This window comes from Magallana gigas, chromosome 10, assembly GCF_963853765.1.
Source record: "Magallana gigas chromosome 10, xbMagGiga1.1, whole genome shotgun sequence".
Lineage (NCBI taxonomy): Eukaryota > Metazoa > Mollusca > Bivalvia > Ostreida > Ostreidae > Magallana > Magallana gigas.
In genome coordinates this window covers 27,284,337-27,312,139 of record NC_088862.1, presented here as the reverse complement: position 1 = coordinate 27,312,139, position 27,803 = coordinate 27,284,337, and the positions used below count along the sequence as shown (strand labels likewise).

The window sequence follows — 27,803 nt, the reverse complement described above, 5'->3', positions numbered from 1 at the left end:
TAATGGCTTCAGTAAGTGGATTTGTTGCATGGATTAACTCACGAAATATCGAAAACATTTAACACACATGATTTTAATTATTTTGTATACTAGCAATATGTAGTAAATGGGCATACATGTATACTTCAGTCATTAATTTTTTTTTTAAATAGTACATTCCATTTTTTTGACAAGAAGTCATTAAACTCTTAGTCTACTTTAGGACATGTTTCTTACTGATCAAGCATTTGATTTGATTTGATTTGAAAAAGCATTTTAAATATTTAGGTTGGTAAGAGTATGGTTGTGGCATAACTTTTATCTTCTTTTTCAAATTATGATCATCTAACTCAAGCAATCTGTTCGTACACATGCTAAGTTCAACTGACTATTAAAAACATGAATCTGGACAAAACATTATACCCATAAAATGAAAACATGACTTTTTTATTGCGTGACATTATTTTGGATAACCCTTTTCCATTTTCACCCCAATAATGAAAACGATGTACAAGTTCATTTAGAAACAATGAGGAGAAAACTAATGTTTTTATTAGCATTTGTTGCAAACCCAAAACGTGTGCCATATTCGAACAATTGTGAACTCTTTCTAGTTTGAATATTGAAAACCGACTTTAATTGGTAGATTTGATAATTTGCAGCTTATATCACTCAATGATGATTTTAATAACGCATTTATTTCAACAAGTAACATTCAACTTTTTGAGCATTAAAGTTATCCTTAGGCTATCTGATTTATAAATATAGAATAAAAACAAAAGAAGACATTTGGACAATTGGTTACCATGCTACTTTCACAAGATAACTTTGGCAATTTAGTTAACTGAAACATTGCCATAATATTTTGTTCCAAGTTTGTGGTAACTGAATGACACAACTAAGCCAGTTAGTCAACCAATGACATCTCATAACATTCAGTTGGCTGAATGGTAAAGGTTCATCCTGTGTTTGGTTTAGGTTGGATGGTTTTTGGGGGCATTTAAATATCCATGAACTTCTCGATGATGACATCTAGGAGACACTTATTTACTTTCTTCGGTTCAGGCGAGGTAGAAATATAGTTTTTTATACAGAGGAATGTGCGTCCAATTTTCCTTTTAAAGATGTCGGGGAAGACTACCAAGCAACGGGTCGCTGTCATTGGAGCCGGACCCTCGGGACTGATAAGTCTAAAGGTCAGCTCTCTCTCTCTCTCTCTCTCTCTCTCTCTCTCTCTCTCTCTCTCTCGTAGCAATGTTGTTTGATTAAAATTAAATATCCTTACAACTGTAATTTCTAATAAATCTAAAAGAAAACTGATGTATTAATGAAATCACAATAAACACAGAAAGCAGATCTAGATATATGATGTACACGTAAAACAAGTTCTAAAATTATACAACGTTTCATAAACTACTGTAAAATCAACTTTATAATAATGGAAATATATTAATTTTGCAATTTACACCATGGAGAAAATGATTCGTGTCGCCAAATTTCCGACTAGCATTAGCGATAAATTTTAGTGGCTGTGTGGTTACGGAAATGTTCACTAAAAATAAAAATGTGATTCTTTCTTAAACAAAGACAAAAAATTACCATTCACTTTAAAAGTACTTAATAATGAGACTAAGATGGTTAAGATGACAAATGTTTTCTAAAATGCAACTTCTCACAAAAACACTTGATAGATTTGGTAAGGAAAACCATACACAAATGCACCGTCCGGACATCTTGCATATATCTACATATGGTCAGGTAAAGGTACAATTGTGTAGTTTAATAATTGAATAATAAATGTATAACAAATGCCATTCATAGGATACATCATCGTCGGATACCCACGGGTGATCGCGTCTTTTACAAAAGACGCGATCACACGTGGGTATCCGACGATGAGGATACATGTAAATTAATTTTGTAAAATGGGTTCAAGGGCATTTAAAACTTCATAGGTAGATGACCGATGTTTGTGTGAAAAGAAGCTGCTTATACATATATGAAGTGTTTATGAATCGAAAAATTGGAGGCATACATGTAATGATAAATCGATTCTACAAAGTTAACGCACCTTGTCCTTTGCAGTTGGTGCGTTAAGTCAGTACAATTTCGGACAAATAAGCAGGTTTATATCTGATCTAGTCAGATTTAAATACAATCGCGTGTTATGCAATATTTTTATATGAACATTTCATAACCAGTTTTGATTATCAAGAGATGAAAATAAGGTAATAAAAAGATATCATTAAAATATATTCCTGTGCTTGTTCTGCTCGAGTTTTTAATCGTGATAAATTTATTAATAGATTGGGTTGATTTTAGTATCGGAGGACAATAAATAGATCGGAAAAGACATATAATATTACATATCACATGATCTATCTACTCGCAAAATCCTCAAAATTCGAGAAAAAATTAGCCATTAGAAATATCACAAACGTTATAAATACTGTTTATAAATTATATTTATATTTTTAAAGAGCTGCATAAAAGTGTTAAGGCAAGCCAACGTCACATCGCTGTAAGGTATAATTATGAAATTCTTATTTAAAAGTCATCCTTCAAATGACCCCCCTTTAAATTCTTCTGATAATTAAAATTTGAATTCACTCAATAAAATATCCTGATGAAATGCTAGTACATGTATAACCATTGTGTTTTAAGTATGAGGATTACATATCATCCACGACCAACACAAAACAGTAAAATGTAAATGAGTTTGTATTCCCATCGTTTCTTTTTGAATGCATGTAAACAGGTCTTGATACGGTAGGCAAATGTGTAATAAACATCGCTTAATCTGATCGGCACAATATTGTGTAATATTTTAGAACCATTTTACCAAGGCCTTGGACTTTCAGTAGGACGTAACTATCTAATTATTGCGTCAAAACAAGGTGAAAATTACGATGGTTTCACGTGAAATATACACCGATTGCGTAGTCTTAACTCAAAAGCCAGACAAATCATGGTGATTTCAAAGAGCAATGGCTGAGTGACCTTCAATGAAATAGACAAGCCTATGTCACATTGCTGTTTGACACTAACTACCCAAAGTCCAAGTTCTTGTTAAAATGGTTCATGCGAGTTTTTGTATTTGTATAAAATATAGAAAATACACGACAAAGTTAAAAAATTGTTGTAAAAACCTGAGTGTAGATTCAAAATATAAATATATATAATTTATCATATCCAGTATTGTCAATAGAACGTTCAATTTTTTTAATACAACCTGATCAATTTTTCTGTCTGTGTTTTTATTTCAGCAATTAACTAATTTTCCTGATGTATTCGAACCAGTTGCATTCGTTTGGGGGAGTTTGGCGGTACACGGATAGGACCGGAAATGACGATTTTGGACTTCCAGTGCACTCAGCGATGTATAACAACTTGAAGTTAGTGTTACAGTTGTATTATGAGTTGATCAAAAAAAAATAAAATCGAATTTTAAGAATTTGAATCATTAGGTTTAATTTTGATATTGTATTCGTCTTTTAACTTAATATGCATGTACATGTATCTTTTTGCTCTATTGTCGTTTGTTTTCTTTAAAACCTTTTCATTTGCTGACAGAGTAAATATTCCAAAAGAAATAATGGAAATTCCCGGTTTCCCGTTTCCTAAGGAATGGAACAAGTCCTACATTACCCGTCAACAGTGTCTTGAATACCTCAACATGTTTGCGAATCATTTTAATCTAAAGAAACACATTCAGGTAGTCTAGAGACAAACTGTCTGCACCCCAGGGTTTATAAACAGTTTAATACAAAATACTTATTATTAAAACAACAAAAAAGCAGGTCTTTATAGTGATTACAACCAAACTGTAAACATACATGGGTGGACAAAAAATAACACATCGCACATACGTATCTTAATTTATATTTTATGTTTTTGTCATTAACTATTATTCATCAAAGAAAAACATCAAGATTTTATCTTTAAAATTTGATATTTTCCTATATCTTCATTACATGAATTAAAGTCTAAAAATAGTCAAAACTATCTAGCCCTCTTGAAAATAATGAGTAATATGGTATGAAAAAAGTTCAGGTCCTGGAATAATTTTTTGTTGCAGTTTCATACACATGTTCATACTGTTCAACCGTTGAAAGAGGCCAACAAGGATGGCAAAACAAAATGGCTGCTGACCTTTTCACCAGTTAACAAAATGTCGGAGGTCAAACAAGAGAAGTTTGATGCCGTCTTTGTGTGCAATGGGTAAGTAAGATCTTATGTAACTGAGGGGTTGAGATTCACAATTTTTTTTTTTACAAAGATTAATAGATTATATGAAGTCAAAAGTTGATTTAAAAACACAAAATAACAATGTTATTTATAGACAAATATCGATATTGATTTCCATATTTTGTTCATTTAAGGAAGATATGCTACAAGAAAGGTAGATTAATATTAAAACAGAGGAAATTTTTTTTCTCTAACATACTTTATGTAGCAATGTGATTGCAAAAGTTTAGTCCTGCTTGTTTTTTTTCATATCATTTTAAATAGTTTAAGGTTGACGTATAGTTTTATATATGTGCCTGGCATGCAAAGGGAAAAAACACAGAAAATACATAATATTAATTCCAGATAGAATATCTCGAAAATTTTATCATTTACCTTATATAATGTTAATGTCAACGGAATAAAATCAATGATTGTAGTTTTATGCAATCAATGGTTTGGTACTCTTATGAGTCAATTTTTAATAAATAAATACTCGATCAAACACGGGTAGAATTTTGAAAATTGAAAGAGGAAATCTGGGCTAAATTGAATTTAGAATATGAGCATAAAACAATTTATTGAAATATGAAATAAGTAAAACTATTCGTATTTTATCATTTTCAAACAACAAATAGTTTTATTATTTCTCATAATTTCAAAATAAAGAAAACATTGGAAAAGGTGAACAGCTTTGACAAATATTTCAATAAACCTTCAGAGGTCATTATCGTAAAAATGTAGGTCATTGACCTAGTTACTTAAAAGTGAAAAATAGCAACAGGGCTTAAATGTACAATAAGTAGTTTTTCGTTCCTATTGGTGGAAATTTTTTCGTCCCTAGGTAAATGAAATCCTTACGGGAAAAACCCATAAAACGTAATATACTTTTCGTAGGCGTTGAAGTTCTATTAAAGCCAATGAAACACGTTTGGTTTTGAAGTAACAATTAACCTTTATTATTAGGACAAGTAAAATATTAAGCTGTTCTGAAGCAAAGATTACAAAGATTAAAAAGGCACAGTTATAGAATTGGACAAATTTCGTTAAATTCATTGCACCATGATTGAATGGCCGACAATGAAATAGACAGGACAACGTCACATAGCTGTTAAACACAATCCATATACATGTATATGACCATTTTAAATATAAAATTTAGTATTAAAGATCGATAACAATATTAAAAAGTTCATGAGGATATGAACATTGTTGGTACGGAATCAAATCTTTACAGCAGCCCTTCGGACTTCACAGGATTCGATCTTGTAACCATTACTAAATTCATATCCCGGTGAACTTAAATGGCTCTAATACTACAATCAGATGAATATATAATTTTTCTCTATTTCAGCCACGATTCTAATCCATATATCCCTGACATTGCTGGAATGGACGAGTTTGAGGGACGAAAGCTTCACAGCAAGTGGTTCAGATTCGAGGAACATTTTGACGGACTTAGGGTAGCAATTCTGGGTTGTCACTTTTCGGGGGAAGAAATATCAATGAATGTAGCAAAGTACGCCAAAAAGGTGAGAAAGTTTAAGACATTTTTAGACAGGAATATCGTGCATTTGTTTGAACGTTAACGAATAAAATTTCTTAAAAGGGCATGGTCACGGTTTGGGTTAATAATTATTTTTCCGTTTTTAATGTTTACAATGCTTTGGTACGGCATTTCTAATTGTCAACCAAACTTTGAGTGTCATACGTCATGTTATATGCGAGATACGAAGCTCACAATCATCTGTCATATATAAACAAAGCTTTTCTTAACGATTTGAAAGCTACAGTAAAAAAAAAGCAGTTTTAGATCTTGATAAACGTAAGGAACTATTTATTTATGCTTAAAAAGAGTTAGAGGACAGAGAAATAAGCTTGAAAAAGAACGCTTACTGTTTAAATGAACCAATGTAAACAAAAACAGGGCATGAGCTTTGTTTACATGAGAAAGAATTGTAAGCTATGTAGCTTGCTTATAACTCTTCAACTGATACTCAAATTTTCTTTGACCATTAGAAATGCATTTCTAAAGCACTGTAAACAAGAAATATAGAAAGATAAAATTTGATTAAAATTGTGACCATGCCCCTTTAATAATAAAATTCAAAAAATCATTTTGTTTAATAAAACAGGGTTCTTAATAGTAACACAATGTTGAATTAGAATTTCATGTATAAAAAATTGGTGCTACAACAATCATTTTATTCACGACTTTGCCAGATTTTATTTACTTTGTACATGGCTCGTTTTACTAGCCGTCAGTTTTTGTAATAGTAAGTAAGAATTCCTATATAATTATGGACTTTCTCTTTCTTTTAAATACAAGGTATTTGCTTGTCACAGAAGAATGCCAAAGGAATTTCCACCCTCGTTTCCAAAGGAAATCGAACAAAGGCCGCCCTTTGTCCGCATGACCAAAGATTCCATCGTTTTTCCTGACGGAAGTTCCGAAAAGGTCGACGCCATTATTTTCTGTACTGGATATCGGTATTCATTTCCGTTTCTGAACGACGGCCTCATTACAATTAAGGATGAGCGGATCGAGCCAATATACAAACACATGGTTCACATTGAGCATCAAAATCTCATTTTTTTCGGAATTCCTCGCCAATTGTCCTATTTCCCTCATTTTCATGAAATGGCAAAGTTCGCCATCAAACTGTTGGCGGGGAAAATAACTCTTCCTTGTAAAGAGGAAATGCGGGCTGAAAGTGAAGCTGAATACCAGGCTCGTCTGAAGGAAGGGAAGCCACCCATTTTTGCACATTACATGGGAGATGGGCATCGACAAACGGAGTTCAATGCACAGATTGCTAAACTCGGCGGATTCGAACCACTACCGCCTGTTATTCAAATGATTTGGGATGACGTTCTGGATGAAAGGTATATGAACATCACCCACATTAATGAGTTCGACTATGAGATAACCGGGCCAAATTCGTATCGCTGTCTCACCCCAGAGAAGGTCAAATCAAGGGTCTCCAAAGCTGAGAATGTCGTTGGAAAATAGACTGAAATGTTTACCATGTTGTACAATAAATTAAGTGTAATTTAGGCGATTCTCTGAAAATGAATTAACACTGAGGTTAATATCCAACATATATCCCGGTATTAGTTTTGTGAAGAAAACCCTATAGTGTAATATTTTATCATGTTGATAGCAATTAAGGATTACGTTATTTCAGGGTTTGAGATTTCAAAAAAATGTTTTTAGAAAGTTCATTACCTGAAGTCTAAAGTTGTTTTAAAAACACAAATAACAATTTTATTAACAAAAATCAATATTGATTTCCATGCTATGTTTATTTGAGGAAGATGTGCTACGATAAAGGTAGGTTTATATTGAAACAGAGGGAATTCGGACTATTTTTTTTTTCCATTTTCCTAATTTTTCTAAAAAAAAAACTTTATGTAGCAATGTAATTGCAACAGTTAATTAAAAAAGGGTATAATTTGAGAATCAATAGAGGAAATTCGGACTAAATTAAATTTAAAATATGAGCTCAAAACGATTCTTTGAAATATGAAACTAGTACATGTAAAGCTTTTCGTATTTTATCATTTTCCAACCAACAAATTGTTTTATTATTTCTAATAATTGCAAAATAAAGAAAACCTTAAAAAGGGTGGACAATTTCGACACATTTTTCAATAAACATTCCAAGGCCCATAGCATAAAAAGTAGGTAATTGACCTTAGGCTAGTTATTTGAAAGTGAAAAAACAACACCACAGAATTAGGGATACAATGTATAATTAGTAGCTTTTCGTTCCTATGAGTGGAATTTTTTCCGCCCCTGAGTAAACGTAATCCTTAATAACAGTATATTACTATTTACATATATAATCATTTTTTTCATTGCATATCAAATTTGCATATTGCACCTCTTGTATTTCTGTTACCCAAGAAAGGAAATAACATACATGTACGACCGGCCAACTCAGCTTATTTCCCATATTTTGTATACTTCGGCAATAATGTTTACGCGCATATTGATAAATCTAATAAAAATTGAAACATTTTTGTGACGCCGTCTTTTGTTAAACCGAGTCCAGTTCATCTCTTATTCCCCTGCATCCCTCCAATAAGTATCTAAAGCTGCCCAATAAGTTTCCTCTCATTGGACGGCTACAAGTGACCTACTTGATTGCTACAAATTATTTGGATGAACGCATTCTCACAAAAAGTAATACAATGAAAAAATGACAATTACAAACTATCAAACATCTCGAAAATCTATAAAACGAAATACAAATTCAAAGCAGAGCAACAAGGACCTCTAAAAATAAAGAGGCAGGATCAGTGTGAGCATCTTCTGCTGACCGGTCACACCCGCCGTGTGCCCCTTGTCGTAATCGGGGGGAAACGGAAAACTTCGTAGACAATTGTTACATTAAAAGTTTAAAATTTATCAATTTAAATTTTAAACTTTTAATGTAACACAATTACAGTGTAGGTTATTAATTATGGTCTAACAATTAAATATTATCTAACAAATAAGAGATTAAAAACACAACTACTGGTTCCTCCTATCTATTGTGTATTTATCAGCTCCCACATGCAAACTGAACAGAATATCAATGATAATTTAGATTTTCAGATAAAAAAAAACCCAGGTAGAATTTTAAAAAGATTAATTCTTTTATTGAAAGTGCTCAGCTAACGTCGTCCTTTTGTATGAAATTGGATAAAAGTAATTCAAATTAAAATAAATACATGTACTAGTATTAACATTTAAAACCTACAGAACCACAGTACTCTTTACCGTTTTTCGTTAAAAAAAAAGACCAATACTGTGGAATCATTAGATTTCGTGGTGGTTCAATTTTCGTGGAATTTATTGGTACCTCTCGGCCACGAATTAGCACCCTCCACAAATTAATAAATTAGGGTTATAAAAGTTATATTTCCTTTAGTAGATATTAGAAAATACTCGAAATTAATACCAAATAACCACACAAATAACCACAAACCAATAAATTTCATCTATCCATGAAAATTGCCCCCCCCCCCCCCCCCCCCACGAATTTTAATGCATGATTCCACAGTATGCGAGGATTTCGAATTATGCTTACCTTTGCGCATGCTATTTGTGACGTACTGTGGACTAAAGGGACAGCTAAATTATATCTAAACCTGCTTCGTCTGGCCAAGAGTTCCTTTTTTAAAATTCATTTATATAACCAATCGCAAAATGATCTGTTTTGTGCCTAATGCTTCTTGTTAACAAATTTGAAAGTGTCAGGTAAATAAAACGAAGCAAGACGATTGGTAAAACTGTGACAAGCCATGAAAAGACAAAGGTTCTAGTAAATTATAAGCCTATAAGCCTATTCATTCTGTCAGAAACCACACTGTCAGCTGACGCGTATCGCACTGTACAATGTCAGCGAGAATGGGCAGTTTTCGGCTTATTACCATTACAGAAAGTGTTGTGTCCATCAATTCTTTGAAAGATTTATTGTAAACATACTTAACAAATGATTAATAAATGTACTATTACTCATTAAAGAAGTTATTTTTCATTGCTTTGATTGAGTCTACTAGTGTGTTTAATTTGTTGTTGAATTCAAATGAGGGATTAATTGATTATTCATCTATATAAGACCCAATTATCCAAGAATTTTATTCTGCTTCTTGCTGCCCCCCCCCCCTTTTCCCATGTTCAGATAAGAAAGAGTTGTTCCTCAAAAAATACTTCTAAACTAAGTGTTAATTTCAAAACAGCGCTAGCTTAATCTTAAAATTCGTCCATTTTTAAAAAAAATGTTTAACAACTTTAACATTGTATGGGTTCAGATTTGTTTCAAGAAAAGAGTAACTTACTTTTTTTTTAATTTATAGATTATAACTTTAAGCTCTGCATATTTCTATATCGTTATAAAGGTCTCTTCTTTTTAAGGGGATTCCCTATACATGTAGTTTAAAAATGGCCAAAATCACATGGCCCATTCTTTGATAATCAATGCGGGATATGAAGATAGCGATCATTATATTGCAGAAGAAATTTTTCGGATGGTATTAATTGCAGCAGGTACATACATATTTTATCATAACATGTTGTTTTTATACCTGCATCGAAAAAAAATCACAAACTGCGTGCAGGTGATTATTAAGGTGGTATGGGGCATTTCCCTATTATGACGTATTTTTTATCGAAATAAACAAATATGGTTTTATGCCCCCTCCAAAAAAAGAGAAAAAAATGTTATCTAGCAGCGTAGCGCAATGAGGAAGAGTACGCAAGTCATCAGTTCGAATCCTTTCTGTTTCTTTTATAAAAAAATTTAACGTTTTTCAGTCCAATACTGTAAAGAATGTTTGAAAATTCTATAACTGTTGCGGTAACCGTATTTTGTTCATAATGTACTTTTATCCACATTAATATCGACAGGTGTTCCACATCACATTAAAAGTCTTCTTCTTTTTTAATCGAACGGCAGGCTTCTGCATGCCAATTAAAATGTGTAAATATGTACATCTTAATTCTCTGAGACTTACAATCGTCTCAAGTTTATCGTAAAATAAATTAAACTTGATTTTGAAAGAGATTTACGGGCTTGGCGAAGTTTTTCGATTTATCTGCTGGTCCAAAACTAATTTTATACATAATATACACTTAGATTACTGAAACAGGTCAAAATACTTAAAAAAATTCCCTGAGTCCGATGCCCTGTTCATTTATGCCCTAATTGTTTTTTATTATTATTAATCTAGTGTGCAAAGCTTTGCAAAAATGTGTTTACATAATCAGTGCATGACGAGACTGAAGCAATCCATTGAATTTCAACAAATGAATGTTCTCTTGTGAGGGAAATGACCGATCGAACACAGAGTTGGCTGATAAATCGTTTCTCATAAAGCATTAAAAATTCTCTCTCATGTACATTCCACAGAATTCGTAGGAAAAAAGTCATACACAAATACTGTATAAAGTTCAAGCCTTAACTGTGCTGCGTAAAGTTAGCGTATCCGATTTATTCAAGTTAATGTACAATTGTGTATAACCATGTTTTTCTTATAAATATATGAAAGTAAAATAAACATGGTATTTAAACACAGGCAACGATTTTTCTCGTATTGGAAAAATACAGCTTACTCCCTTCATTATCATACCAGCAGTGCAGATAACCGCTATTTTGGAATTTTTTCAAGGACTGTCACATATGCCCGACTTCATGGTCTGTATAACTTGAAAAAAAGAACTTTTTCTTACGATCATCTCCTTTTACAGCAAAATCTTCAACATCTTAGTTAACTTATATTACTACCAATTGAACTCATTAAATTTAATCAGAAACCCTGCATCTACTGATTACATCAGGAATACAGCATGTGCATATTAAAATTAAAAAGGGGCTTAAGTTTTTATCTGTGTGCAACATACATTTTCCTCACACCGTGATTTTTTTTTTTTTGGGGGGGGGGGGGTGTTTTTTGGGTTTTTTTTTTTTTTTTTTTTTTTTTGGGGGGGGGGGGGGGTGCATTAATAATATCCTCATTATACCACTCGGCCAATTCAAATATCAGCTACATGTACATTGTAATGTATTTATAGTGTATATTGAATTCAAACTTGTTCAAACCATCATCCTGGACCATGGATCCCAGAAGAGGGTGGGGTGGCTGCAAAATTTAACCAGATTGTAGTTGAGATGGGTCTAAATTATATATCATTTTTATATATATACATATTTTGTTAGCATCATAATCTCCAAAACTGTTGTCAGTGTTGATTCATTCACTGTGATCATTGCTCAAGAAGACGATGTGTCTCACGACCCAATTTTTTTTAAAGGTTAAAATGCATTTTATTGATGTATTTTTGGAATCATTTTATTGAAAAATAAATGCATTGATGATTTTGAATTTGAAGAAAAAAAAGTAAAATTTTAGAATACTATTCATTCCTTATCTAGAATCTTTGTAATCTACTTGTATTTCTTTATTAGATTATTGACATGCATTCAGTGCACTTGTTATGGAGTAAGCTTAAATTGCATAATTATATATTCCTTGGATTGCATATACATGTATATATCCCTTGTATTGCATATATATCCCTTCGTTTACCCAACGTTCTTTTGAGCTTCTGAATATTCAAAATATAGTTTTCCAAGCAGGTCCGCCTCACATTGTTGTCCATTTTCACCTATATTCGTAGTTTTAAACACAAAACGCAGAAAAATTTATAGAGAAATAATTTTAATTTAAAAACATGAAACAATAAATCTTGTGAATATCCTAAACAACAAAATGCAGACTAGAAAAAAAGATAAATTTTCATGCGCGGATCTAGAGGGGGGTTAGGGGGTCCAGAACCCCTCCCGCCTGTAAAATTCAAATTTCTTTAAAATTACATTATAAAATTACAAAAAAAACTATGATCGGACCCCCCCCCCCCCCCCCCCCGCACACTGAAATAACCGTCGGGACCCCCTCCCCTGGGAAAATTTTCTGGATCCGCGCATGTTTTTACATTGAAACATCGTGAGCATTAAGATTATCATCATTTATTTCATAATTAAGAGACTCTGAATGTTCAATCCTTTTGCGCATATGTTTTAACATGATATAAATAACATGTACCACATACAACTAGGATGTCATATACAATGCAGACGTCATACAGTTATGAAAAAAAATATTAGTTTCACTTTACTGTTAGTTATGAAAGGAACTTTACTGTTAGTTATGAAAGGAAGTACACACAAGGAAATAAATATACATACAGTTTAAGTATACAAGTAAATATAGTACATAATTCATGAACACATTTGAATTAAAATCCTTCTCCACGCCATGAGGAGCATACAGCTGGTGCTTATCCCCGGTTTCCGTGGTGCTCATTGGATGAGTCATTGATTTCCCCTGGGTGGGACACCAGTCCATTGCAGTTAACCACCACACAGGGTACACATTGCAGCTGTGTGTGTGTGTGTGTGGGGGGGGGGGGGGGCTGAAACAATGCAGTTAAAGAGCCTTGTCAAAGAACACAACACAAAACATCAAGTGACCACTTGCCCAAGTGGGGCTCGTACCAGCAACCTGTCGGCGTGGATGTAGGTGTTTGTCCAAACACCTTTGACCACTGAGCTATGTTCTCCATTAAACACATTAAAATCTTTGACAAAAGGTCTACATGATTGGATGGGCATTTCACAAAGGAGGCAAATAAAAACAGAGTGGTGTAAATCAGTCTCACTACATGTACATTGACTTCATTTTATCAAAATTAACATTATAGCTTTCAGACACTTTGCATGTTGTTATTCATATATATATATGATATTCAGTTCCCATTCATAAAGTTTTTCTTTGTTTTGAGCTAAAAAAACTACCTTACACAATCTGGTTTCCTTGTACGGTAAAACCTCCATCATACAATGACTATTCTTTATCCTCCCTTATATGCCAAGAGTCTTAATCAATGCCAAGACATCCAAGATCTGGCAAATTGCCAACTGGCTCAAGCTCCTGATTGGACTCCTGAATTGACCAATCATCTTCAGCCTGGCGGATGGGTAGGAGATTTTCACTAATCTGCACCTCAGAAAATGGAAAATAGGCCTCACTGATTCCTCCATGGTACCCTGTCTGGTAGCAATCAGTCAACAATCCTGCCCTGTCTCCCTCCTGCAGTGATTCCGATTCCTGGTTCCCATCCAATGACATTCTTATCTGTATCCCATCGCTGACCAAACCACTCTGACTTGATTCCCTTATTTCCAGGACTGGCTCCATTGGCTTCATGACTTTGTCTGGAATGGCAGATGAATGCTTCAGAAGCTTTCTCTTCAGTTCTCCCTTCACCATGCGCTTTTTCAGCTGTGGGTTTTCTGCCAATATCTGCTCACTTTTCTGTGTCATCTTGATCTAAATCAGGCAAGAAAATGAATATCAGGAGAAAGGGCAGTTGCAGAAAAAGTATTTTAAACCTTTACAGGTAACAGAATCTATATAGAAAGTTTATTTACTGTTGATTCATTAGAATGCATGATGGCTCAATTTTTTGTGGTATTTGTTAATAGCCCTTCCCCCAAGAATTTACATCCTTGACGAAAACACAAATTTTGCGAGAGTATAAAGTTTTCTACTTAAACTGAAAACCCATGCATCCACAAAATTATATCCCCACGGATAAGCAAAATATCCCACCATCCACAAAAAATTGGCCCCAATGAATTTAAACGATTTCAAGGTAACTGACAAATGAACTCTACCCACCTGTGGTGTGGATGACGGAGCTTCCTGTTTCTTTTTGCAACGTCCTCTTCTTGCTCTTGGTCTGCCCGACTGGATCTTTTTCTGCGCCACTACATTTTCTTCTACAGCTCTCTCTTGCAGTGACGTATTTTGGTCTTTTGCAGACAACATGGCTAAAATTGGAATTAATTTACATTTGTCAAACGTGCTTTGAGAAGTGTACTTAGGGAGTGGAACAAGAACTTATAGAGAATTGAACAAGTACAGACTAAGAGAATTGAACAAGTAGAAGCACAAATAGCTTACCTTTAATCATCATCATTGTTTCTTCAGCGGAAGATCTTTTCTCAACCTCAAACTTCAGCATCCCCTGTAGAACTCTCCTCATCTCTGGGCCTATTGACTCCGGGATCAACAAGGATTCTGGGAGTGGTTGATTCGACAGCTGAAAGCAAATCGAAAGCATTGATTAATACAAAATTCTTACACCAACTATAAGAGTCAACTAGTATACTTTTAAAATATCGAGCGATCCTTTATTTTCAAAAGCATTACCATATTAGGCTGTAAAACAAAACTTCTATGCTTAAACCATAACAGAGAATTTAATTCTGAAAGCAAAAAGTAAATTGAAAATAATTGTGGTCATCAATTTTTTGTCGCATTTTGTTTATTCATCTCACCGAAAAATTTCCCCCATGAATTATGAAACTTTATTTGGACCATCAAATATTGGACCCATAAATAATCAATTCACAACTTCATACAAAGATTTATTTGAAAATTGAAGAGGGCTGAAGGGTCTTTGCCATTTTTAATTACAAGACTATATTTATCTTTCAAAATAAAAGAGCTCTTTACATGTAAAGATATAAGAAAATATTCAAATTTTAAAGCTCAACTATTTGGATTTTTTTTTAAACGTAAATGACAGTTTATGGCTAAATATATCATATCTGAGATTTGACAGCAGATCTAATGGATAATTTGTTGATCATACAGCCTCAACAAATAAGATTGGAACTTACAGACAACAGAATGGCCAGTTGCTTTTCCTTATTGTCTGTGATGTTAGGTTTGTCCCTGGTGATGAACTGATTTAACACGTGGTCCCCGACATACATAAACAACACCACCAACCCAGCAGAGAACATGTCCGTCTTGGGTTGGAGGGTTCTTTCTATTTCTTGCTCGGTCAGTAAAATCCCAAGGTTCTCCAACAGGCCTGGAAAGTTTCTTTTCAGAAACAGTCTTGCCATCTCTGGGGTACAGTATACAGCGGTCCAAGCTGTCATTTCTGTCTGTGCCCCAGGCATTCGGGCAGACCCAAAATCACCAATCTTAAGAATGTATCCATTTTTCTCGTCTTCTTGCACAAAGAGGTTTTCAGCTAGAATTGCAAACAAAATTCATCATCAGATTACAAGTTCATCAACACCATGCAATTTACTGGTTAAGTGTTAAATCTCACACGTTTAATCATTAAGTCTTAAGCTTATACAAATGGGAATATATTAAAACTAAAAAATAGACATACATATAGTGTACTTATCCACAAATAACATGCATAATGTAAATCATGATTTAGTCCTTACTGGTTATTTACACCTATCAATATATCAAACATAAATACATGCATGTTAAACATACGTTTGATATCGAAGTGAACCACGTTTTCAGATTCCAGGAACGCTAGACCACAACAAAGGTCCAAGGTCAGAGACCTGATGATGCTTTCTTGTAGAGGCTTCACTGTGTTCACCAAGCTCAGCAGTGATTGTCCTGAAAGCAGCAGAAGAATGTTTTGATTAACAGATTTACTTTCCTTTGTATAAACACTATTTGTAGCCAGCTAGTCACAGTAGCTGATTCGGTTAAAGATTAGTAGAAAAGACTTGAAAGAGATTTATTTACTAATGCATTTTTAATGGGAAAATTTATTTCTTAACTTTTTAAAATTTTAGACTTCTAAGAAAAAATGTCAAACAATTTGGTAGCATTCATACATCAAATTGATAATTTAAAAAATGTTCATTCAATATTGATGAATATTCAAATTTAAAAAAAAGCCCAGATGCTTAAATTCCCTTACAAATTATTTAATCGTTTTACATCATGTAGTCCTTTCTTAAACCTATAATCAAACTTGCAACCCACTGACAAACTAACCTGCAAATTCCATGATGATTTCCACTTTCCCAAAGTTAACAATCAATCCATATGACTTGATGATATTTGGATGCGTGGCTCTGTTGGTAAATACAGCCTCTGGTTGGTGGAATTTCCCGGTCACCTAAAAGACATTTTAAGCAAATGTTTTAACATCACATGTATAACTACACCATGTACACTAGAGATTAACAACCTCTGATCCTCAGCAAAGTTTGATAACTCTTAAACTTGTTCATATCATTGATTTGGAACATAGATTAATAAATTGCATATAACATGTTTTTATTGGCTCAGTGGTATCACAGAGACTAATAACATTTCATGAATGAAGGTTACTGGTTCAAATATTAGAGATGAGATGGCATCCCTAAGATGTTAATATTACTTGGAGCTGAGGATCTGAGAACAATCAGACACAATATTTTTTTTGCCATATATATCATCATCATCATGCAATCCAAAGCCGCTTATGAATCAAAGCTGGAATTGGACACAGAAGAACATTTTAAATGATGTGCGTTCTTCAGATTGCAACGCAAAATTTCTTCTATCAATTCAATTTTGACAATGATCATAAAAAGGCAGAAAATACTTATGTTTCAGTTATAAACAGTATTAGAGTGCTTACCTTTTTCTTCACAAATTCTAAATGGTCCAGCCCAACACACTTGACAACAACTCCAAATGACCCCTGACCGAGCTTTGTGGACTGGATAATGTCAGGTTTCCGAGTCTCCAATCTCAGAGCTTCGAAACTCTGCATGAAAAAAACCCCACATAATATGCTGTCAGAAGCTGGTATCTAAAGTGCATATTTTTATACAAAATTTGATCATGTAAGTGCACATGATCATGCATATACATGTATATAATTATATGGATTAAGAACAGCTAGCATAATTCATTTAATCCCACATCACCAAAGAAATGAGCCATGTACCATATTCATCCTATTAAGCACCCTTAAATTCTGCTTCATATGCCCTTCCCTTGGACAATTCCAATCAATGGAGAATATTAGGACCTCTCAAATACAAAAGACCTTTTCTCTTTGTGATAAATGTGTTTTTTATAATTCTAAACAAGTACTGATATGAATTTTGATATGCAGTACATCACTTTTATTAACATTTAATCTTCCCCCTTTTCTCTAATGTTCATAGCACCTGAAGTGCTCGATAGGACAAATACGGTAAAAGATTTAGTACAAGGGGGCTCTGAGTTTACCTTGTCAGTGTAAACACCATGTACGCCGGTTTTCAGTAGATGATGATCATGTCTCTGGGCCAAGTCCTCTACAGCTTTGGTACTTCCATGAACAACATCTCTACAATACAAAATTTAATATGAAATAATAACATTTCACACCTAGTTCAATTTCTGTTTAACATTAATATTATTTCATGGTAGAAGACAAACAATCTTTTGCAAAAAGATATGACAATATCTTTTCTTCATTTACTGTTTACAAAGACATGATTGGTAATACAGTTGAACTTCGATATCTCAAACACTGATATCTCGAAAACAATGGATACATCGATGCGATTTGCAAGTCCCAACCACTTAGTTTTTAAAACTATTTTACCATCCATATCTCAAATGCTTGGATATCTCAAAAGTTTTTAAACAGTCCCAACTAGTTCGAGATAACGAAGTTTGACTGTATTTGGCTCGTTGCAAGCTGATGAAAAGTGGGCACATTAACAAATATGATTCAGCCAAAGCGGTTTACTTATATATATTTTAAATAATATAAATGTACCCTAGCGAAAATTTATCCCTGGGAATCTCTTCTGGTAAATCATCACAAGTCATCTCCTGATCCATGTCAGTTTCTCCTTCAAACCCCTTATGATGATCTGAAGGCACTGTAGTTGTACAGCAGTCTGCATCTTCTCTGCAATTCTTGGCAGGATCTGACTGAAAGAATCTAGAGTCCATTCCCGACATTTCCCCATCAGGCTCTAAGGCAGCCTCTTGACTATTTGAAATTTCATTATCATCCTTGAAGCTAGCCTCTAGGTTTTGCAACATTTCGAAACCCGCTTCTGGGCTCAGCATCATTTCGTTACCAAATGCAGAGCCAGTCTCTAGCGTCTGCAACATTTCACTTAAATCAGCTTCTGAGCTCTGTGTTTGAGGACAACTTTCTGTGCTGGTAGAAGTGAAGCTAGCATGGCTTTCCTGTATATTCTTCAAGTCACTATTAGGTAACTGATCAGAGCTTTGGGAAGACTGGGTCCAAGGAATGAGCAATTCCTTCACAGCAGAATTTGTATTCTCTGCCTCTGTTGCCTTTGATGAGTTGGGTAGTCTGATATCCACTGACAATAAATCTCCATCAAGGAGATAATCTTTGAAGAGCTCGTCCGCTAAATTAATTGCAACATTAGTTGTTAACTGCATGTCTTCTATCTCCTTATTAATAAGGTCCTCTGTTTGGTCCTTTTCAACAGTCTTTGTGATCAATTCCAAGTTCCTTGGAGCCATGACTTTCTTGTTTTCCGGAACAATGACACATTGTGTGCCAGATTTCTGTGAGGACTTCATAGTCTTCAAATTTTGCTCATGTGGAGAATCTGCATTTAAAGTTAAAAGGTTAAAAGTAACTACATACAAGTGTTGATTTATGAAGAATGTAAGTGCACAAATAAAAACTAAAATTCCATGGCACATTATTAATGGAAGTCGACAAGTCCCCTCATAGTTAGATTTATAGATATGTTTTATGACATTCAATCAACAAACATGATTTTTTTTAAATGAGTTAATTACCTTGAAACTCTTTGCTGTTCAGACTTTGACAGAATGGGGCATAACTTCCTGTGTTATCAGAGGGTAGCACTTTGCAACTTCTTAACCGTGGTTTGAGAGACACTTCATGGTCATGAGTCGAATCAATTCCCACCTTCTGATTGACAACAGCCCTTCTTCTGGTGTTGTAACTCATCTTTGCACTGTAATTTAGAAGGACATAAAACATGAATTAATTGTTGAGAGTAGGGATTGAAAACAGATTAGAAAAAACTGACAATTTTTCACCATTTTGATTGAGATCACCTAATACGATTCTTTGATTAGTCAATGATATGACATGGGTCTTGGAAGTAACCAGTCAACATAGTATCTCCTACTACATGACATTGTAGATGTATATTCATAACACCCCCCCCCCCCCTTTGTTTTGGTGTACATTCAGTGGACACTCATTGACTTCTGGCACAAAGCTGTCACAAACTTTCAAGTCAATACTCAGCCTCAAGTGTGAGCTCTGACCTCAAACTCATGCACTTTACTTTCACAGATTTGAGTTGACAACAGAGTTGAGTAATTTGAATATTGTGGCAAATGGGTCACATGACTCATATCTATGGCTCTGACTGGCTCATCCAACCAATAGTCTCCAATTGACCCAAATCCCTGTATTGCAATCTTACAAGTACATGTGACTGATACAGTTTAAACACAATATAATGTAAGAGGGTTTTACTAAGCTTCAGTTCACATGAGCTAGAAAATATCAAACGGTTTTCTTGCAGGAGTTTAAATATTTTGTAATCTGAATTTCAATCATAAAGTTCTACCTTACTTTACAGGGTTGCAAATAACCACTCGCCCACTCGCAAATGCGAGTAATTTTTACTGTGGGCGACTATTTCTTAAAGATTTAGTTGCCCACATGGCGAGTATAAATTTTTTGGGCAATCAAGGACCAATTTAAATTAAATAGTCACTTTTTGATCGGCAACTTTGTTGGAATTTCCTCCATAAGAGAAGTAAAAGTTGCCCTATATTATGAGTTTACAATCGTTTGAATTAACCCCAAAGGCAATCAAATGATAATTAACTAATTCTGAAGAAGTTTTCACAGCTTCAGTTAACACCTGTTGTAATTAATAACTCGAGATTGTCTTATCTTTCGGGGTTATAAATACGGGTGATGCAACACATACTGTGCAACCGATGTTTATTACTTGTAGTGTTGATATTACTATTAGTTGGTAATTTGTAATTAGTTAATAATTCTGTCAAATTAATGCTAAAATAAACATGAAACCGCTTTTTTGCAGTTATCTTTTTAAAAATAAGATTTTTTATATAACGGTTGTAACTGGGTCAAAAGGTTGGACTAATACCTCAAAAATACACAGTAATACAGAGACTAATTTTATTTGTCATTAAGCTAACAATTACAAAACATCTCATCTATAAAATGTATGAATACAAAGAGAATTAAATTTAATAAATTGGATCTAATTCAAATTAATAATGGCACTTTACAATTTTTATTCTACATGTATATATTTTAATATTATAAACTAACTTCATTGTGAATATCAGTGGAGTGGGCCCCTATAAATTTTTGTGGGCTTCTATAACTTGAAAAGTTGGGAGCCCACATGGCCCCTGGGTTTGAAAATGTTATTTGCAACCCTGCTTTATGAGTGTGTGTGTGTGTCTCTCTCTCTCCTTCTCTCTCTCTCTATAAGTATCGTAGTTCAACACTATATATTAGGCCAAACAAAAAAATATGTTTGTTTACTGTTACATGCTGAAAAAAATAGGGTCGGTAGGTAGGATTTTTTTTTTTATTTTATTTTATTTTTTTTTTACACAACTTCAGAAACGTCACATACATGAAATTATTGAGACAACTCGAATATATCCCTTATCCCTTTCTAAGTGACAAATTTTGACGAAAATTGGCATAAACATTGAAGAATCCAAAACAAATAATTAAACAAAGTAATATTGAAAGTTAATTAAATATTTTGTTTACAACGGTAGGTTAACAAGTCAGTGGTCGGGGTACCTGGCGCAGGCATAATCTCGGAGATTAAAAAACATGAACATCCCATTTCAAAGTGTCCGTAGAATTACAGTTGTTGATAAAAGAAATCAAATTAAATATGTTCATTTTGCTATATTTTGCAACTAACGTTTGATTACGTTTCACTAATTTTCGAGCTGAAATACAGATATGGTACAAATATATTTACCAAGCTATAGAAATATGACAACGACATTACTTTGAATTTTGACCTTAAGACGGCACAGCGAATATACATCAAACTGGTGGAAATCTCAGAAGAAGACCTTTAAGGCCACGCAATTCCTTAAACCAAAATTATACGATAACCAGGGATACAGAGCTTCAGTTCATCATATTATTTTCACTGATTGTTTAACTAGAATTAAGACAAATAGACTTAATATCAAGTACTGTTTACCACTAACTGTTGTCAACAGTTCTAAAATAAAAACAAGCAGGAGACATTCACAGTAATTTGATTTTAGGGTAAACAGAACTCAAAATAAAAATCAAGAATGAGAGAAAAAGTAAATGATGACATCTTGAAATCAAAACAAAAGATGAGAATTAAAAAATAATTCTTATTTCCGATCGTTTGTAAGGTGTTTAAACACAGGAGCAATGAGAAGCGTTAAAATGACGTTGCAAAAATTTTGCGGTTGCGCCGGGTCACTGGATGCAGGCAGGTTGATCCACTTACCAATAATGATCTATTCATGCCATGGAAAAGAAACTTTTTACATTGATAAACTCTATTCTGATTTACATTTTGGTGAAATTTCAAGGGTTTATCTCTTTTCCTAAAAGAATAAGAGAAAATGTCTCAATAATTTCCGAACAACCCTCGAAAACTGATAATACAAAATTGTTTTGCCATTATGTCATGCTTACTTTTGTTTGCCATATGCACCCCTGCGAATGTTATTGTCATTTAAATTTTGGACCACGTGGTTTTATTTAACCCGTTCAGTTTTGCAGTAAAAATCGTGCCTCATATTTATAGTCTATTTTATAGAATCTAGGTACTTGTAATCAAATATAAAATCTAGAGGTTTATCGATTTTAAAACTTTATCTTCATTAATTGGTGGATAAAATGTGTTCTAGAAATAAATAAGACAATACAAAAAAATAGTTTATGTCTGCTGTTGCAACAATTAACATGCTTAGTAGAGATCTCCCCTGAGGATTAATTTCCGATTTGCGCCTGACCTAGTAATAGTATCAATAGTGCAACAGACTATATATTTTTTTGCAGAATGTTCCTTGAAAATGGCTCGATATGCTAAGTTTTTCTACAAAACAGACACCAATTATTTTTTTAAAAACATGATATTGCACACCACAAGCATCAAACATGGCCATGATCGAGATTTGCAAAAATGGATTTAAAATGATTTTGGAAGATAATTTTAGGGAAATAAATGCAAGAAATTGATAAGATACCACCACGGATGTCTGGTGTTTAATATCGGTTGGAAAGCGAAATAAAGAAAATCTAGAAAACTCATTGCCATCCTGTCGCTTCGCCCGCTACGCTCACGAAGCTCACTGGTAGGATTTTGGTTGTTTCTCATTTATTTTCAAGAAATTGATAAAATCGCCGACTCCTGTGGTCAAAACTATCTTGCCTCCATTTTGTTTGCCTCGTACTTCAAAATTGGGAACCTTTTCATTTCCCCCATGTTATCGATCGAACATCTGGATAAATGTCATATTATTCGGCAATACCAATATCAACTGCATTTGCTTAATGTGTGCGCATTCTTCAAACTGCAGAGAACATGTGGACGTAGATATTGACGCCATGTTTTTTTTCACTTTCGATTTCGATTTCAAACGCTTGACAGATTAAGATGAATATAAAAGTTAAACGAACCCACGTGTGACTTCCGGATTTCTAACGATGGATAAAAACAATTAGGGTCGGCAATTAAATATAGGGTCGGTCGGGAAACCGTTAACAAACATATTTTTTTGTTAGGCCTTATAGTACATTAATGCAGACATTTCCTTAAAAATCAGCTTGCTAGATGTAAATCAGTCGATACTTGAAACAAAGAAATACACACCATAAAAATGGTCACATTTCTCAACCAATCAATTTATTTTCCCATAAATATCCTTGATGTAGGGTTTATTACTTGAAGAATCTAAATGTTCAGCAGTGCTTCTTTAAAATTGTCACACAATTCAACATATGATCATAAAATCAGGATAGGTATTAGGAATTAAGTTTACGTATACTGTATACACTCATACTGAAAGAGCAATGTGACCTGTGTATTAATATCCTTATAGTACATATAGGGCACTTTTTCAAGAACTTTGTGCACAGCAAGAAACTCATTAATGATAATTGGTTTTGGACCTATTGTAACAGCTATACTATATCAAATGTATTTTTTAAGACAAGACAAATGAAAACACAAAATAAAAATTGAATGTGGTACTTTTCTCTTCAGTTCTTCAATTCTTTGATATATAGATCTTTATTATTATTAATTTGTAGGCTTGAAAAATGGCAATCCTGCAAAATCCCCCATAGGCCTCAAGATTTTCAAAAGTTGGCACGTATGACATTATTGTAACAATATGAGGTGCTTTGAATTTCCGGGGGGTGTGAAAATGCATTCATTTGGTTTGATTTTCAAGCATGTGTAACTTCTAATCTCATTGAGATTTGTCGATGAGATTTGTCGAGTCACTAAAAATTTTTTAGAGAAGTCCTTCAAAAATTTTTAGTCTGAGTACTCTCGACGAATCTCGCTGAGATTAGCATGATTAGTGTAACTTCGAGCTGAACAAACTCCCTTGCTTTGTTGGATTCTAAATAAATGTACTAATGTACTAATCGAATTGTATGTAAATGAAAAATACATGAATATATTATAAGGTGTTATTTTGGTTTCGTTTTGTAAATGTTTTTTTTTTCTTCCTTGATCAGTGTTGATATCGATATTTGCATGATGATTCAGTACTATTTTTAGAAATAGGTTGGTAATTTATATGTATAGATACAACAGTCAAAACAAGATAATTTTCTTTAAAAATGTGTAAAACATTACAAAATATGTAAATCAGAAAATTGAAATACCTTTGAAATGAACTTGACTTGGTCTTTTTAGCCAAAACTGAAAAAGTAAGACACCACAATGACCACTGTCACTGATCTCAAAATGGTGTCCTAAAATCTTGATGTACGACTAAATTCGTGACCTGGTAAACTCGGCACCCTGTTCATTCGGTACCTTAATCTTGTTAGGCTAATTCGTCAACACATGTTTGTTGAATTAGCGCCTGTTTAGAATTGAAGGTACACAATAAATATGTCGCGGGATATACAATTACATTTTTTTATTTACATGTACAAGGACATCGGAAGAAAGGGTGGTGGTGGTGGTGGGGGAGGGGGTCGGGGGGGGGGGGGGTGGGGGGTAGGGGCGACGGTCGCTGCCGTTATAATTTTAATGAATTTATTCCAGCAATATCATGTTTAGATTAAAATTCAAGTTTTTTTTTTAAACGTTTATCTACATGTACCTTTGACCCGGGGGAGATTGTACGTAATAGTATGAATATAATAAATATTTTAATTATTAATTAATTAAGATTGTGTTTATAAATTTTAAAATAAAACCAACCAAATCTGACACACATTTTAAATACACACCACACACACTTAGATCCACCCTGTACCTTTACACACCTGTATATATATCCCAGGGACAGTTATTTGGTAAACATTTGTATGCACTGCCATGAGTTTAATTGGTCAGATATTTGTTAGCTAGGGTTGTTGATATCCCCATGATATTATGTGATCATTCAAATCTATAAATGCAAGTATACATTTAAGGTAAGGTTAACGGATTATTTTATTTTCAGGAATTGTACAAACTGAAAGTTTGACTTCTACTTATATGTAGGCTGATATCCAATAAGTCTGATACATTTACAGTGTTAATTATGATTTGAGGTTTTTTTTTTTAACGTTATATATAACCTTTTTATGAAGGTACTGCATGCATCCCTTGTGTATGAACAAACTGTTATAAGAAATAACCAAAATATATACTCTAATAACACACTGCTAAAATAATGCTCACCACGGAAAATAAAACTACCACTCGCCCCCCCCCCCCTTTCATCCGCCCCACCACGATTTTAGGAAGAAAATCTAGATTTGTACATGAGTATTCTTTATAACATACATCTGAATTTTAAAGAATTTTACACTTTATGCATAAGTTTCTGCAAATTTAAGCAAAAATATAAATATATCGATATATATGTATATTTCCTTGCTTATAGCTTCAACACGTGCCGAGTTAAGTAGAGACCGAATTAACCAGTTGCCCCTTTACTAAATGCCTGATCGATTTTAAGAAAATGTAATTTTTTGGGGTTTATCTAATTAGGGAACTTATATAAATCGATTTTAAATTCATAATGGAATAACTCATTTCTTATCTCAACAAAAAACTGTTTTGTTTTGGTATTTTTTAATACATTAAAAATGTGGTCATTTTAATTACCTGAAACACCAATGACCTGAATTCACCTGACATTAAAATAGACCTCAAGTATTTTCCTTTTTCGGGGGGAAAATCATCTTAAAATTGCGAGAAACGTTTTCACAAAGTTTTTGAATTCCTTGGCTTTAACGCAATCGATATGCAGTGCTGGTTAATCTCATTTTAAGTCTAAGTTCATGATTGTAAAAATGTAAAATGTCTTAAGTTTTCAGATAATTGAATTTCCTCACCTCTCATTTTTATACTGGCTGCTAGAATCAATTGCAGGCATTCAATAGTTCAAAGGGGATTATTTGGCTAGGTAACTTACGTTATAAGGGATTTACTCGAGTGTCAAGGTCTGAGCTACAGGTACATGTATCATTTTTTTTTCCGGTTTTACACATGTTACATAATTTTTGTTTTATATATAGAGACTATAATTATATCTATGCTAGGAGACTGTACTTATGCAAAAAGATTGTATGATTATATCTATGCTACGAGATGGTAACTAGGCAAACCAACTGGGAAATCTAGAGTGCTACCATTTACAGAACGTGTGTATTTAACCAAAATATTTACAAAAACATTAAATCGAAGTAAACAAACACCTGGCAGCTGACCGTCACATCGACGTGCGAGAATTTATATTTTAGAGTTTAAATCTTTGCTAAGCGCTATCATATGTCTACTTATAACAAGTCCAACAAAACGGTTTTTCATCGCTTTAAAAAGTACATTAATAATGTTGTAACTCTCAAATTGTTGGTACAGTGTAGATTATAGACAGAACGATCTACATGTATGTCAGTGTTTGAAAATGTCGGGGTTCAAATGATAATTTCAAATCAGAATGCATGTTCAGACTTAATTATTAAGACTTCACTTATAAACCAGCTGAAAGTGTGTAAAGCTTTCCTCAAGCAGGGCATAAGCAAATAAATGATTTTTTTTTTAGGATTTCCTTCAGCTGAATGTTACATGTGTCGTTATTACATAATTTGTCTGCAGATATCAGTAGAATTTGTCTACAGATATCATTGTTCAAAGCAGAATATTTTCCTCAAACAAAATCCTGCAAAGAGAACATTTACTATAATTTTGTGAGAAAGTGTTATGAGTGATTTTCTTTGTTTTTGTGGTTGCTTGGCGTAGTGAGGGTAGATGGATCCTTAAGACTTGCTTTCGGTCTCTGTGCAAATGACCTTAAAAGAAAACAAGCTTTGACGTCTAAAGATTTTATTAAAAGAGAAACCGCAACTCATTTAAATAAAAACATTTACAAAATTCCCTGAAAAAGAAACAAATTATTCAACAATATTTTACTTCAATTATAATTTACAGTTTAGTTGCGTTTACTTTTGAAATAACTTACAAAGTTTATTACTAACTAAAGATGATAGAACATATATGATTAACTATTATACATGTACGTACCTTAAAAGAAAACAAGCTTTGACGTCTAAAGATTTTATTAAAAGAGAAACCGCAACTGAGGTTGTAAGGGCGCGCTTGGCCATTATATACCCCCAGAACCGGTTTCAATGACGTCTCCAAAACCTGTCGACTTTTTCGGTACCCATGCAACTTCATCGTGTGATCAGGGTTTCATAATTTCATCAAAATTAGTTCTTGCCGAAATGTCGCAATTCCAGTTATATAATTTTAATTTACTAAGCACTCTTGTTATCCCGATTTGTCTTAAATTTAGCATCTTTATCTTTACTTAAACCCTGACCATTTACACAACATGTTTTATGATTTGACTTTATTATCCAAGTGATTGGTCGTGATCAATTTTATAACCAAAATTGAATAATACTTTGACCTTCGTTTCCTTCTGACAGATTTGAATACACTATTCCCAATTATTAATTAGGT

General features: G+C 33.5%; 1 protein-coding gene and 1 pseudogene across 2 annotated transcripts; one reads left to right on the top strand and one right to left on the bottom strand.

Moving 5' to 3' along the window:
- The first annotated feature begins 879 nt into the window (after positions 1-879).
- LOC105325551 (uncharacterized) lies at positions 880-7,584 on the top strand (annotated as a pseudogene).
- Positions 7,585-12,393: 4,809 nt separating this feature from the next.
- On the bottom strand, positions 12,394-24,624 carry LOC105327897 (uncharacterized). Of its 2 annotated transcripts, none has more exons than XM_011428573.4 (11): positions 24,500-24,624; positions 19,366-19,547; positions 18,353-19,169; positions 17,815-17,914; positions 17,216-17,344; positions 16,585-16,708; positions 16,066-16,197; positions 15,444-15,805; positions 14,722-14,860; positions 14,437-14,588; positions 12,394-14,085 (listed from the first exon to the last, which is right to left on the bottom strand). In XM_011428573.4, exons 2-11 carry the CDS (start codon positions 19,538-19,540, stop codon positions 13,633-13,635), a joined length of 2,583 nt encoding a protein of 860 aa, XP_011426875.3. In that variant the 5' UTR covers positions 19,541-19,547; positions 24,500-24,624; the 3' UTR covers positions 12,394-13,632. The 2 variants fall into 2 exon arrangements, with proteins under 2 accessions (XP_011426875.3, XP_011426877.3); XM_011428575.4 differs by having other exon boundaries at positions 12,394-14,079.
- Between the last annotated feature and the right edge of the window lie 3,179 nt (positions 24,625-27,803).

Bases quoted from the DNA above. Each gene is read 5' to 3' on its own strand.
- LOC105327897 (XM_011428573.4), bottom strand. From the start codon at position 19,540: ATGAGTTACAACACCAGAAGAAGGGCTGTTGTCAATCAGAAGGTGGGA. The intron at 16,709-17,215 runs GTAAGCACTCTA...AATGTCTTTTAG, and splicing joins TAGAATTTGTGAAGAAAAAG to GTGACCGGGAAATTCCACCA. The intron at 14,086-14,436 runs GTGGGTAGAGTT...TGCCTGATTTAG, and splicing joins CTCCGTCATCCACACCACAG to ATCAAGATGACACAGAAAAG.